The 13,936-nt window shown below is 36.3% G+C and overlaps 1 protein-coding gene across 3 annotated transcripts in view; it reads right to left on the bottom strand.

The window, feature by feature from the left end:
- LOC128030390 (oxidation resistance protein 1-like) overlaps positions 1-13,936 on the bottom strand; it is a 115,798-nt gene that overhangs the window by 21,447 nt on the left and 80,415 nt on the right. For all 3 annotated transcript variants that reach the window (XM_052617959.1, XM_052617961.1, XM_052617960.1), the window contains 2 exons: positions 13,008-13,124; positions 925-1,077 (listed from right to left, as the gene is read on the bottom strand). In XM_052617959.1, coding sequence (XP_052473919.1) covers positions 925-1,077; positions 13,008-13,124 — 270 coding nt within the window. The remainder of the gene's footprint in view (positions 1-924; positions 1,078-13,007; positions 13,125-13,936) is intronic.

The raw sequence follows: 13,936 nt of genomic DNA, 5'->3' as shown, positions 1-13,936 counted from the left end.
TGTAAAGGGCGGGATTTAGTGAAGTGCAGCAGAGCTTCTGGCCTGACGGTGGAAACGCAGCACTATTTTGGCCTCGGTGCTACAGGTTCAAGGCTCTTAGCCCCGCCTGGCCCGTTTAAAGCACTAGCTCGCACTGGCCCGACAGTGGACAAGCGGCTAATGTCAAAAAGGGTCAAAGCAGTATACTTAAAGTTTTGGAGGACATACTGACTACTAGAATATTACATGTTTGCTGAATTTAATCAAGGCTATACTCATTTTTGCAACCCTACTTTTAAACAAAATTGGGTACTATATTTATTTTACTGTTAATAATGACATATTGCCTGTTTTTATTAAGTATGTTTTAAAAAAAACTGAATTTCAATTTTGATCATTAGGAAAATTTATGCTGATTTATGCTGAGAACTTACTACACACACACATACTATTTAACATAATATTTCATAAATACATTCATCACTAAAAGTTGTTAGAGATTCAGTGAGCTCCATCAAGGATCCATCAAATTGATTAAAACAGCGCTGAATTGTTCTTTTTGAATGATTAATTACAAGACCAGGTTCATAAGAGTCACTTGTTCGTGAATCAGATGACACTGGTCATGAAGTAGAGTGAGTTCACACAAATGCTGGGGTGAAACGGAGGGCAGGCATGTTTTGACTGTGAGAGAAATCACTCTCGCACTAACTGCATAACTTATCAGGAATAGAGTAATCACTAAAGAGAACAGATCAGTGCTGGAGACAGCAGCTCAACTCCCACGCTTTAAGCAAAACTTGGAGCTCCTCGCTGTTTTGCAGTCTCCGGAGGATGGCGGAAAAGCAGGGTTCTTATTAATGACTAACCTGGGGACTCCTCCTTAAGTTAACTTTTGTGCAACTTTGGAGAGGTTGCCACTAGAAAAGTGGAATGCTGACTCACCTTGCCATCTGTGATGTACTTGCAATTGATTTTGAGGAACTTCTCTGTCAGTAACTCTTCTTCCTCCGAGGTGGAGGAAACCACACGGGAGGGCCGCAGGGCAGAGAAGATGGGAGGGACAGGAGCATCAGAGCGAGGTGGACCATTGGAGTCCTGAGAGACAGAGATGGGACAGATTACAGGGAGAAAAAAAGAAACACCAGCCACTCGCCCACCCATCACATTGTCTTCATTACATAAAAATGACTTTGGTTATTATATGACGTTTCTGACACAATGGCTGAGGAAGTGGCAGCAAATATTACATCTTTTTTTCTTCTGACCAACATAAACAATCTCACTCATCCAATGGTGTCATATCGATAAATTACTTTAAAGTGAAATGTCTTTTACACCGCAACTAAGCAAGCCAAAAGGTGACAGTGGCATAGAACCCAAACACATAAAGTGACAGAAATCGAGAAAAAAAAAACCTTGGGAGAAACCAGGACCAGTTTCCATTCACCGCCACAGAATTTTTCCCAATTTATGAAGACTTCTGCTCATGAGAATGCTGGAAATGTGTAAACGTTTTTTGACAATAGTGTTGGTTTATACCGCAGTTGTACTATGTAAAAATATTTGCAGTATCTATGGAAATTTGGTTGAAAATACAACAGTAGTAAGAGAAAATCACTCACACACACACACACACAAAATTTTATTATATTGAGAGTAAACTGTGCTCAAAATTGCAGATGTGCCACCAAATGTCAGAAATATCAATTTGAAATTAAATATTTTTAAATAAAATCTTGGTCCCACTTTATATTAGGTGGCCTTAACTACTATGTACTTACATAAAAATAAGTAAAATGTACTTATTGTGTTCATATTGTATTGTAAAACACTTTTGCTGCTATTGAGGTGGGATGGGGTAAGGTTAGGGAGAGGGTTGGAGGTATGGGTAAGTTTAAGGGTGGGTTACGGTGTAAAGTATGGGTCAACAGTGTAATTATAAATGTAATTACAGAAATTAAATACAGATGTAATTACATATAGTTTTTTAAATATAAGTACATTGTAAAAACATGTATGTACACAATAAGTACATTGTACTAAATTATTAATTAAAATGTAAGTACATAGTACTTAAGGCCACTTAATATAAAGTGGGTCCAAAATCTTTTATCTGACCAACTATTTATAGCTCACTTCATGTCAGTATTCTTACTGCATGCCAACAATATAATTTGTCAATTTTGTTCCTCCTTAGAATGCAATGTTACTGTAATTTAATGTTTATTTATGATGTACTGTAGACTATATATAAAAAAGTTTGAACGGTACATATAATTTGTAACAATGTATATAATTAATTATAATATTATTTGATTTCTATTTCAAATAAATTTACTATTCATCAAAAAATCCTGGTAAAAATGATTTCCACAAAAATATTAAGCATCACAACTGTTTTAGAATATTAGAATGATTTCTGAAGAATCATGTGATGCATCATGCAATCATGTTTGCATCACAGGAATGACTAACATTTTAAAATAGAACACATTAATTTGAAATTGTAATAATAATTCACAATATCACTTTTTCTGATATATCAGGTATTTCTGATTAAATAAATGCAGCATTGGTGCATTGGCATAAGAAACTTTTTGACTAGTAGAGTATGCCAGTGAAAGGCTTAACTAGAAACTACATTAGGTCTGAAAAAAGAGAAACCTTTTAGACTCCTCCTGGACTTGTTCTGAAACAGGAAGCAGCACGGGACACTGGGTAATGGTGTGTGTGTGTGTTGCAGGTGGCATGAATACTCACAGCCGACAGTGGGAGCACAGAGTGGGTGCTGGGTCTCAGGCAAACATGACCTCCTGCCCACAGCTGTCTGCTTCCCTCCGACACACACTTCCACTCTCACCTCCACACACACACACACATCTCTCAGAGGCGAATGAAGCAAACTGACACTGATGCACCAATGCTGACATCGTGACTGCACAAGAGAGCCCCGATTCCTCATCTCTCCTGCTCTTTCTTTCTCTCTATTTGGATCTGACAGTGGCAGTGTTTAAAACGGACACAACACATTATATGGCTTTTGTGTAGATGACACTAAGACACAATTAGACGCTCACCACTACTGTTTAGCTCAATATTAGTGATTAAAGGCAGAGGTACATGATCAGGATACTTGAGTACAATACCAATATTTTATCTGACACCAATTTTCACAGACATCCTTTATTCATGCTTTTTAACAAGTATTAAAGGGATAGTTAAAAAAACAAAAATTATGTTTTTGGACCCCATTGAGTTTCACTGTATGGAAAAAACAGTTCAACACTTGTTAAAATATCTTTAAATATTTGAATTCGTCTTCAGCAGCTGTTATAGATTTGGAATGACATAAAGGGAAAAAAATTATGAAATAATGTTCTTTTTTTCGGGTGAACTCTCATAACTCTCTCTTAAAATGCACCACAATGCAGTATTAAAAAGATTTTAGATTAATTTTCTAATCTTTCTAATATGCTGATTTGCTGCTTAAGAAACATTCTTTATGATTATCAATGTTAAAAACAGTGCCGATTAATATTTTTGGGGAAACTGTGATAAATATGTGTATCCTTCTCTATTGACGGCCATTCAAAAGTAATCATGTATACTGATGAATTAACACTTTTTGCAAGCAATATAATACAAATATTTTTTATATTTTATTATATTTTACTAGAAATTTTAGAAAGTGCAGTGGCCAATCGCTTAGGAAGCCTCATAAATTGTACTTTGTCATGATCTGCCTTTCATGTAACAGCTCATAATCAACGCAAAATAAGCGCTAGAATACTATAAATAAAGACAAATTTTTTACACATTTTCAACACATTTGCAATTACTATTTATAATACAAACTGCTCTCACAAAATCTTCTTTGACAAGCGCAGATCCCGCCCTCTGGCCTCGTCATCACACATCTAGTGTGCCATGACAGACCGGCCCACCCTTCAGATCCCAGAATAAGATACCAGAGAGTCAAAACAAGCCTTCATGAAACCCCGTTCACAGTTAACACTCCCCGCCTCTTCCTCTTTCGTCTCGCACAGCGCCGGGAGGCAGGATGCCTGGGAACATGCATGTAAACGCAAATAGCTTTGTGTATTTCCAGAGCTCTGATGACGGCTTGATGTTTATAGCTCACTTCATTATCAAAGCTGTTATTAACCACCGGAATACAAAAGAACATCCTGTGTTTCCGGGAAGACATTGATTCGGAACTATATAGACCGAAACCACTTTTGTAACAGGCTGTAAACATAGTTGTGTTTTGCTGTAAAGTTTGGCATTTTATCATGGGGGGTCTATGGGACTGACTCCCCTTTGAAGACAGTCTCTAGCGGCCAGTCGATGAATTGCAGTTTAAGTCACTTCTGTGTTGGTTTCAATTGATCGACTGGAAGGCTGCAGCATGGTTTCTGCATTCATGCATTTTCAAAATGATATAATAAATTATCTGTGTGGTATTTCATGCGGAGACTTCACAGACACATTCTGGGGACACCTGAGACTTACATTTCATTTTTGTTAAAAAGGGGCATAATAGGTTTCCTTTCAAATAAAAAAACTGGCAAATCAAAATCAAATGCCATCTTAAAATAAAAAAGTCAATTTACAAATGAAAATGTTATAGATAAAAGACTTTTACAAACAAAAAAGATTATATAAATTAATCACAACAACAATATTATATATATATCTTTTTTTTTTTTTTTTTTTTTTTTTTTACACAAAATATAGATTTTTTTTTTTTTGAAAGTCAGTTTTTTTAAATATTGCTGGGGACAATTCTGCAGTGTGACTTAAAATGTTTCATAATTTGTCTGTGATTAAAATAAAGGAGATTTACTACACTTATTTGTCCCAGTAAAAGCCAATAATGACATTCAGTCTAAACAGACTGACCCTTGCACAGATGGTCAATTCATAAACAACATTACCGCACCAGATCACAGCAATCAAAGCAACTTGATTACTGCGATGCGAGGACTGATGGAACTCAAGCACACAATGATAAAGACTGCTGCACAAGAACAACAGCTTCTGAAGTCTTTGGTTCAAGAAGAACATGCAGTCAGCACTTCTCCAAGAACATTTCATGATTTTTACCAAACCACATCAAAGACACTGTGGGAGAGACAGACCAACAGAAGGTGTCCTCTGGCTGGGTGACGTCTCTATCCGACATGGAAGAGGAGAAAAAGAGTAAAAGCTTATCTTAATGTCCTCTAGGCCATCTGGAGCTTACCTACACTGGGCTGGTTTTCCACAGCCTCAGTGAAATCCAGCCTGGAGGAGACCAATGTGTGGATTTAGAACCTAAGCCTGGAAAAAGGCCACTAACCCTGACTGCAGGGCTGTGCATGTGGGTGGCTGACATCCATGTGATCATTAGATCTCCGCTGGACTGATCTAAACTCCACACACACCCTTACAGTACTGTTCAAACTCACACACATAATGACTCATGTGCCTGAAGCAGTAGATGGGCACTCAAAATCACAACGGCTATACTGTCGTTATAATAAGAATGAGTAACACAGCAGAAGGACACAGTCAGCTAACTCTAATATTAACCAAGATCAACAACAGCACTTTCATGCAGTTGTTTGCTGAGAAATATTACGACAACAACCTGCAGCTCCATCTGGTGACCAGAAACGGGTTCTGCAGGGGAAAGCCAAAAACTGCCTGACAGATGTCACTCAAATAGGTGTCTAGATTCTACATGGAGCCCTTCACATCCTTAGGTTCCAAAATTATTTGTTTCTATGGCAATGCTCAAGATTCCAGAATGCATCCATACTGTGTGTGGCTCTGCTGTTACTGAAAGCAAAATACTTGATGACTGCATTTATTTATCTCTGTGCCCTTGAAAAATCTTTAAAAACAAAATAAATTGGAACTGCATATAGTGAAATGGCATACAGTAAAATGTAGAGATACATCACTGTTCAAAAATCTGAGGTCAGTGAGATTTTTTTCATATTTTTGAAAAATATGAAAAATGTTCACCAAGGCTGCATTTATTTGATCAACAAAGCAGTAATTCTGTGAAATATTCTTTTACAATTTAAAATATCTATTTTCTATTTGAATATATTTTTAAATATAAGGTTGAAAATATTTGTGCTGCTTAATGTTTTTTGTAGAAAGAGTGACATTTATTTACAAGATTTTTCTATCAATAACTCCATTTATTTGAAATAGAAACACTTTTTTTGACATTATAAATGCCTTTGCTGTCACTTTTAAATAATTTGATGCATCCTTGCTAAAAACAAAAAAAAACAGACATTCTTGACCCAAAACTTTTGAATGGTACATGATGTCACTAAGATCAATTTTCAGAGTTTCAAATGATTCTGAAACTCACCATGAAAACATTCACAGTGCTAACTTAACATCACCACATAACCTCTGCTGATCTGAAGAGTTTCATGCTGTCATCGACTAAAGCAAAGCACCCCAAGAGTTTCTGGGCATGAAATCAGACCAGTAACACAGGGACAAAGTCACCTTTCCTAGAGTCAGCCAAAACCAGCAGCCACTGGTAATTAACACTGGCCATCTCTCTAACACACTTCCTCCTCTACTTTTCTGTGCCAGTCTGGCACTACCTCTTGTCTTCTCGTGACACAGACTAAATTTAGCATACAGCAGGAAGGGAGGGGGAGATCAGGGTGATACGACCAGAGTCACCAGATTACATACACAGAGCTGCTTCTATAGTCAGACTTTTGATTATCATTACAAGGTTTGATCCACTTAGCAGCTTATTCTGACCAAGATCTGCCCACTTAGACAGGAAGACACCATATGACTGTCATGTAATACGACCACTGACTTTTTGATTAATTTATAATTTTTTAATGAATAACTGAATTAACAATTATCACCACATCAATACACAAATTGACATAAAGGAGAATAAAATATTTTGTTTACAAACCAAATGTTGGTAACCAAACAGTTAATAGTAGTCACTGACTTCTGTAGCATTTCTTTCCTTTTTATGGAAGTCAATGGCTACCGTCAACTGTTTTGTTACCCACATTCTTTAAAATATCTTCTGTTGTGCAGCAGAAGAAAAAAAGCTCATAAAGAGGTGAAACAACTTGAGGGTAAGTAAATGATGACAGAATTTTAATATCTGGGTGAACTATCCCTTCAAATAGCAGGGGAAGAATAATACATGAATTTCCTGCAAAAATAAAAAATAATTAATAAATATAAACAAATTACAATTACATAATTAATTACTTTATAACCAGAAAAATATATTTACCACATTAAAATAGATAAAAGTGATATAATAAATAAATGATATATCAAGTGAAATAAGAAATAAGAAAACTAACCAAACACACAAATGTTTACTATAGTACTGTAGTATTTTATAGTACTTACATATTCCTCAACATATTCCTCTACCATGGTAGTACCTTCAACTTTCTGGTTTATTTAACTACTATAAAACATTACAAAAGGCATCTACTTCTGAAAGCAAATACACTGCACCCTGTGGTCAGCGTTCACTATTGCTCTTCATTACACACAAACATACCAGGGCATCCGCTTTAATAATTAATACAAGCCCAGTCTGTAGCACCACAATAACGGCTCTGTAATTAAACGATCGTTACAGCCTGGGAAAAGAGCTGTTTGCTTTACTAAAGTGCATTCTTTACACTACTGACTCTGTAGTGTTCAGGGATAAGGCTCACTGGCTGAGGAGGTCAATGAGCACATAGACAGCAGGCTTTTAAGGGTCAGCGCATACACTCAAGAAATAGATGAACACAACTGTTGCACGATATACCGGTACTTAAAAGGTATCGTGATACCCCTCATTTAAAGGGTTAGTTCACCCAAAAATGAAAATATCATTGCAATCAAGCGGGTGTTACAGCTGAACAGTTCACAAGTTGTCAAAATAGCAAGTGCATTGATAATAATAAACATTCCTCACACATCTCCGGGGATAAATCAATGCGTTTTAGTAAGAAAAATATCAATTTTTACAAATGTTATAAACTATTTTGTCTCACTTCCGGTATCTGTCATACGCATAAGTCATTTCGGCATGACTATCATGACATAAAATGACTATCATGATATAAATTGTTATTGTGAAATAATGTTACTCCTAAAAATAGGAGTAAAAGACTAGTTGTTGCTCAACATAGGCCTGTGTGGTGCCACTGGCATTTGATTTATTCGATTTTTTTTTAAGGGGAAGGAAATGCTCAAAAAACAACACTGGTTTCTTTCTTTCTAAAATATTTTGTCATAGTATCAGTTCTGCAGTAGTATCGAGATATTTTAGTCAGGTATCATAAAGTCAAAATTTTGGTCTCGTGACAATACTAACACAAAAACTTCTAGCTACATAAGCTCCATTTTGTCCTCAATGCGCTAGTCAGTAATTTAGAATACATGAAATTTGGTGTTGCATTCTTAGCATTGCCACAAGGAACGGTCCTCTAAAAAAGAAGTTGCCATCAACAGTTAGGTTTCTCTTTTAGGTCACCTACTGTTAGGGCTGAGCAACAGTTTGAAGACTATCTGTCAGGATCTCAAGCTGGAGTGCCCATGAGCTCCTCTAGAGGGCACTCAATCCCAGACCTCTGCCACTGTATCCCGGACTACATTTCCCATAACACCCTCTGCCCAGGAACTGATTGCATGCACACCTGTCAGTAGGACTATTTAAGCAGCATACAAGCACACTCATATTTCAAAATCTTGATTAGCGGTTTTCGTTCATTACTTGGCGTTTTCCATGTTTACCTTACCGCTTGTTGTGCCTTGTTTATACCTTGTCTTCCCTGTGATTTAGACCTTGGACTGTTTCATTGTTTTTGTGATTGTTTGCTGCCTGCCCTTACCATTGCCTGTTTTTGAATTAGTCTTTGTCACGACTCGGATACTGTTGTTTGCTCATGTTTTTGACTACAACCTGTTTTATATAATATAATATGGTCTTTTTGAATAAAATCAGGTTCGAAACAGCTCACCAAAGTGATCTTTCTGGGGGAGTTCGTTTTGGCTCCTAAACTCCTTTGAGCTCCATTGGTCCGTGGCAATCTGTGGGTGTGTTCTGAAACTTCAGAATTTTTTTCCCCCCGGTTCGTTCCTCATTCTGCAGAGGTCCTACAGGAGGGCAACCTCTCCTGAATACACTGGAGTGTCGAATAGCTGAGCTGCACAAATATATCTCCACTTGTACTATCACTCGTGGACTTTCAGAGAAAGTGATTAATTCCTAGAAATAAATTGCAATGAAGCTTGGTGTCGATGACCCGGAGTTATGCAAAAAGTAATGCAGAGAAACATCAGAGACAAGTTTTCCAAAGCCATGAAAAGAATGAAAGGAAAGAGTAAAGATATAAGGTAGCAATTACCAAATACATGTGTTTCTACCATTCTGCTGCTTCTATTCTTTCAATAAACAAATTTAAAGGGTATACAATAAATTAAATGCCAAACGAATATACAATAATAAACCTTTGTTTTTATCAAAAATAAATCATAACAATATAAAAAGGTGTAACAATTTATCCAGTTTAATAAAATAAATTAACACTAATAAAATAAAGTAACAAACTGACTCCAATGTTTTTTTTTCACATCATGCTAAAGTTTTCATTACATTCACACTTCCCATAAAGGACTGATTATGAAATGGTTCTTTTGTATTGCAAACATGATACCTGACTCTGAACTACTGCTAATCATTATACTTTTGTCTATAATATTCTGACACCTAGATTGCCTAAACTTCTTCGTTTCATATTTGTTTTGTTAAGGGGATAGGCGCGAGCGTCGCGACACATGAAAGTGAAGTGAAGTGTCATTCAGCCAAGTATGGTGACCCATACTCAGAATTTGTGCTCTGCATTTAACCCATCCAAAGTGCACACATACACAGCAGTGAACACACACACACCTAAAATGGCAGCCATTTATGCTGCGGCGCCCGGGGAGCAGTTGGGGGTTCGATGCCTTGCTCAAGGGCACCTAAGTCGTGGTATTGAAGGTGGAGAGATAACTGTACATGCACTCCCCCCACCCACAATTCCATCCGGCCCGAGACTAGAACCCACAACCCTTCGATTGGGAGTCCAACCCTCTAACCATTAGGCCACGACTTCCCCAATGTTTACGTTAAACTTTAAGCATGGTGGGGGTGTTGGAAAGTTCATTAACAGTATAACATCACTCAGCCTTTTCAAACTTGTTGTTGCCCCGAAATGAAGATAGAAAACATACTTATTAGGGCCTTTAAGGTGGGGGGAACTCTATCGCAATCTCAAGCTGGAGTGCCCAGGAGTTCCTCTAGAGGGCACTCCATCCCAGACCTTTGCCACTGTATCCTGGACTCCATTTCATGCACACCTGTTTCCCGTCAGTAGGATTATTTAGGCAGCATACAAACACACTCGCAATTCAAAGTCTTGTTTAGCTGTTTGTAGACATAACTGGGTGTTTGCCTTGTCTTGTTCATACCTTGTCTTGCCTCCTCTCTGTTTATTTATCATGTGTTGGACCCAGCCTGTTTTTGACCACGATCTGTTTCAATAAAAGCTTGCACTTGAATCTCCATTGTCACCCACACCCAGTCCATTACACAATCGCTATGAGCAAGTTAACAGTAGGTTTACAGCTAGCAACCGGGTTAATAATTAATTATAAATTTAGTTTAATTGCACAGACATTTGAAAGTAATATATCACTTCACCACCTTGAGTACTGTTTAGTTTTGATATATATCTGTCATTTTTGGATATATAATTGTACAAAATGTATCTACTATTTATATGTTAAAATAGTTTTTGCCATCTTATGCTCACTTAAAGTTATTATATTTTTAATATTTTAAAATATCAAAAGAATATATATATTTTTTGTATGGACTATTATATTTTCCATACTGTATTATAATGTTGTGATGCCTTTATTTTTATTTAATTTATTTAGACAAAAGGGTAAATAATCTTCATTTTAGCTATTATATTTTCCCCATTGTCAGAAATAAAAATAAAAGACAACAATTACTTTTAATAATTACTTCAGTGCATTCCTAACATTAAGTATTTTCAGTTACTAATAACATGTTGCAAAGCCTAAAATGGGATCCTCTAAAAAGCATAACAGCATTTTGCTTAGACTAAAGAAATTTTATCAGAACTTTTCAATACTGAGTAAATTGTAGGCTCCAAAATATAAAATATCTCTTGCCTTCTTGAATGAATTTTGTTACAGAGCTTCTTGAAATGCATTCTGGGATTACCCTCTCTTAAATTTTGGTTAGAACAAGATGGCAAAATGCCCGAATCACGTCTACAATGCTGTCTAGGTAGGCAGGAACAGGTCAGAAGTTCCTCATTTCATTCCCAGTACAGCACCTGTCTCAGACCGCTAGACAGATCACAGCTTCCTTTTCCCAGAGGAATGATATATTAGCGGTGTAACGATACACGTATTCGTATTGAACCGTTCGGTACGAGGCTTTCGGTTCGGTACGCGGTACGCATTATGTACCGAACGGTTCGTTGGACTAATTAATTATATTCGGAAAATAAATAAAAAATTGTGAAATATAATGATATGCATTCAACAAGGTAGCCCAATAACCCAAACGACATAACAGGTAACACTATCTGAAGGGCAACGCTGAGCCCAGGGTCCAGCGCCGCGCAGACCGCGTCCTGTGTGAAAGACCCTTTAGTCATTTTGCAAAGAGCTTTCAGCGCGTACTGAGTGAGCGAGCGTCTTAGTGAAAACGCAGGTTTTAAGAACATGCTTAATTGAGCCCCGTTACAATAGTCCTTCACGCACCCATTTCAGCCGGACCGTAATTCCTGCTTTGTTCCAAAAAACATAAGCCAATTGAGTAAAAACACACTCAATAAAAAGAGTTATAGAGTTCCATATAAAAAGTTAAATCTTTGTATTTGTTCATAACTACTACAACAATATAACATTTTCATTTTTTTTGTTTTTGTTTTATACAGTATGCTGCTGAGAAAACACCATAGAAGATGGGTAAAGAATAGCTCCATCATTGTTCAATAATTGTTCAAAATTTATCTGCCAATTTTTTTTTTTTTTGCTGTTTCTAAAACGTACCGAACCGAACCGTGACACCAGTGAATCGTATCGAACCGAACCGTGAATTTTATGAACCGTTACACCCCTAATATATATATATATATATATATATATATATATATATATATATATATATATATATTATTCTGAAATGGCTTGTTTCTTAGGGATTTAGATGAAGTGATTCTAAGAATGAGGGCAAGTACACAGCTCATGGCAGATGTTTGATTACAGAGGGTGTGTAAATATAATTTTTGACAGTGAAAAACTACAATCTTGAGCCAGGTGATCTCATGCTCAAAAGCAAATTTACAGAGGCATATCCATTTGTGCTGTATAAATATTTTATGTACCCATCTGTCCTTTTGTAACTATTAGATCAACAGTAATATATTTGCAGTATTTAAAGTGAATTGTGTAATTTTCCATGTATTTACCAAACTGAATTGCAAATAAATAGTTTTCCTAAACACTTACTTCTAGTTGTCTCTGCAGATTAAACTGGGATACTTCTGGGTATTTTAACAAAAAACGTACACACTTACGCTTTAAAGATAAACCTGTTGACTTTAAGTAAATGTTTTATACTTCCTGAAAGACAAACACACATAAATAAATGAAGAGCTTTTCTCCAGACTGGCATTCTTCCTATCAGCTGATGGAAAACAAAGCACAATGTTTCCTGACTAACAATGAACAGCAGCATCTCAAGCTGTCGGTTCATGACTTCACTGTTCACCATTAAATCTCTTTCACATGATTCCTGTGTACCAGAAGCTTATGGAAAATACCCAGAGATCTTTCAGTGTGAACTCGTGGCATGCTGGGGCATGTATGATTGTGTGAGAGTCACTCCAGAGCACAAGTTAAATGATGAGGCTGTGCGGTGTGAAGAGGGAAATGTCACATACCCTGCTCACTTTCTCCAGGTCAGCTTCTGAGGAGGTGGGAGAGAGCGGGCTGCTGGGACTGAAGGAGGGAGAGCTCCCCGCACTAGACACGTACTCCGGATCAGGCACATACAGAACCTGCGAACACAACCGCGGCGTTATGCTTCACAAAAACCAGCCAGTAACTGCATGCACGGTTGCACAATCACTACTCACACACACTCACACTGATCAAGTTATGTAAATAAGGACAAACTGTACCTGTAGTGTTCAAAATATTTTATAAAATTACTACAACTAACCCTGACCTGCTCAATAAAACTGTTCATAATTTTATACATTATTTTAAAAATGTATTACTCCATAATATTTAACTTTAAGGACATCTTAAAAAAAGGTTTTGCTAGAATAATTTAAGTTTGTCCCCAAATGTAAAAGTAAAAAAAGTGCTAGGTCAAATACACACACAGATCACAGTTATGATCCATTGTACATGCCAAGACTATATATATATATATATATATATATATATATATATATATATATATATATATATCAATTGATGTTTGATAAATAAAAAATAAGGTCATAATGTCAATAAAAAACTATAAATAAATAAATAATCTGTAAAACAAATTCCATTCTAAAAATTTTATTTGAAGCTGAAAAATAACAAATCTGTTCTGAATCTGTCTTTAATATTAAATCAATCCATTTTTTATTATTGCATAATAAATAGCATATTGAAAAAAAATATATAATAATAATAATATATATTGGGGTTTTGTCAGATTTAACTTACTTTCTCATTATATTTTTGTCACACTCTCCTGAACACAAATACTCAAATACACCCTTTTTTGAGAGTAAATGTTTTCAGTTCTTCCACCCCAAACTGTTAAATTACAGGGTAGAAATCAGTAATTAAACATCTCAAAGTTCACTGCATC

The sequence above is a fragment of the Carassius gibelio genome, chromosome A16, assembly GCF_023724105.1.
Source record: "Carassius gibelio isolate Cgi1373 ecotype wild population from Czech Republic chromosome A16, carGib1.2-hapl.c, whole genome shotgun sequence".
Classification (NCBI taxonomy): domain Eukaryota; kingdom Metazoa; phylum Chordata; class Actinopteri; order Cypriniformes; family Cyprinidae; genus Carassius; species Carassius gibelio.
Note: the sequence above shows the minus strand (reverse complement) of the source record. Positions and strands in the feature narration are given on the sequence as shown.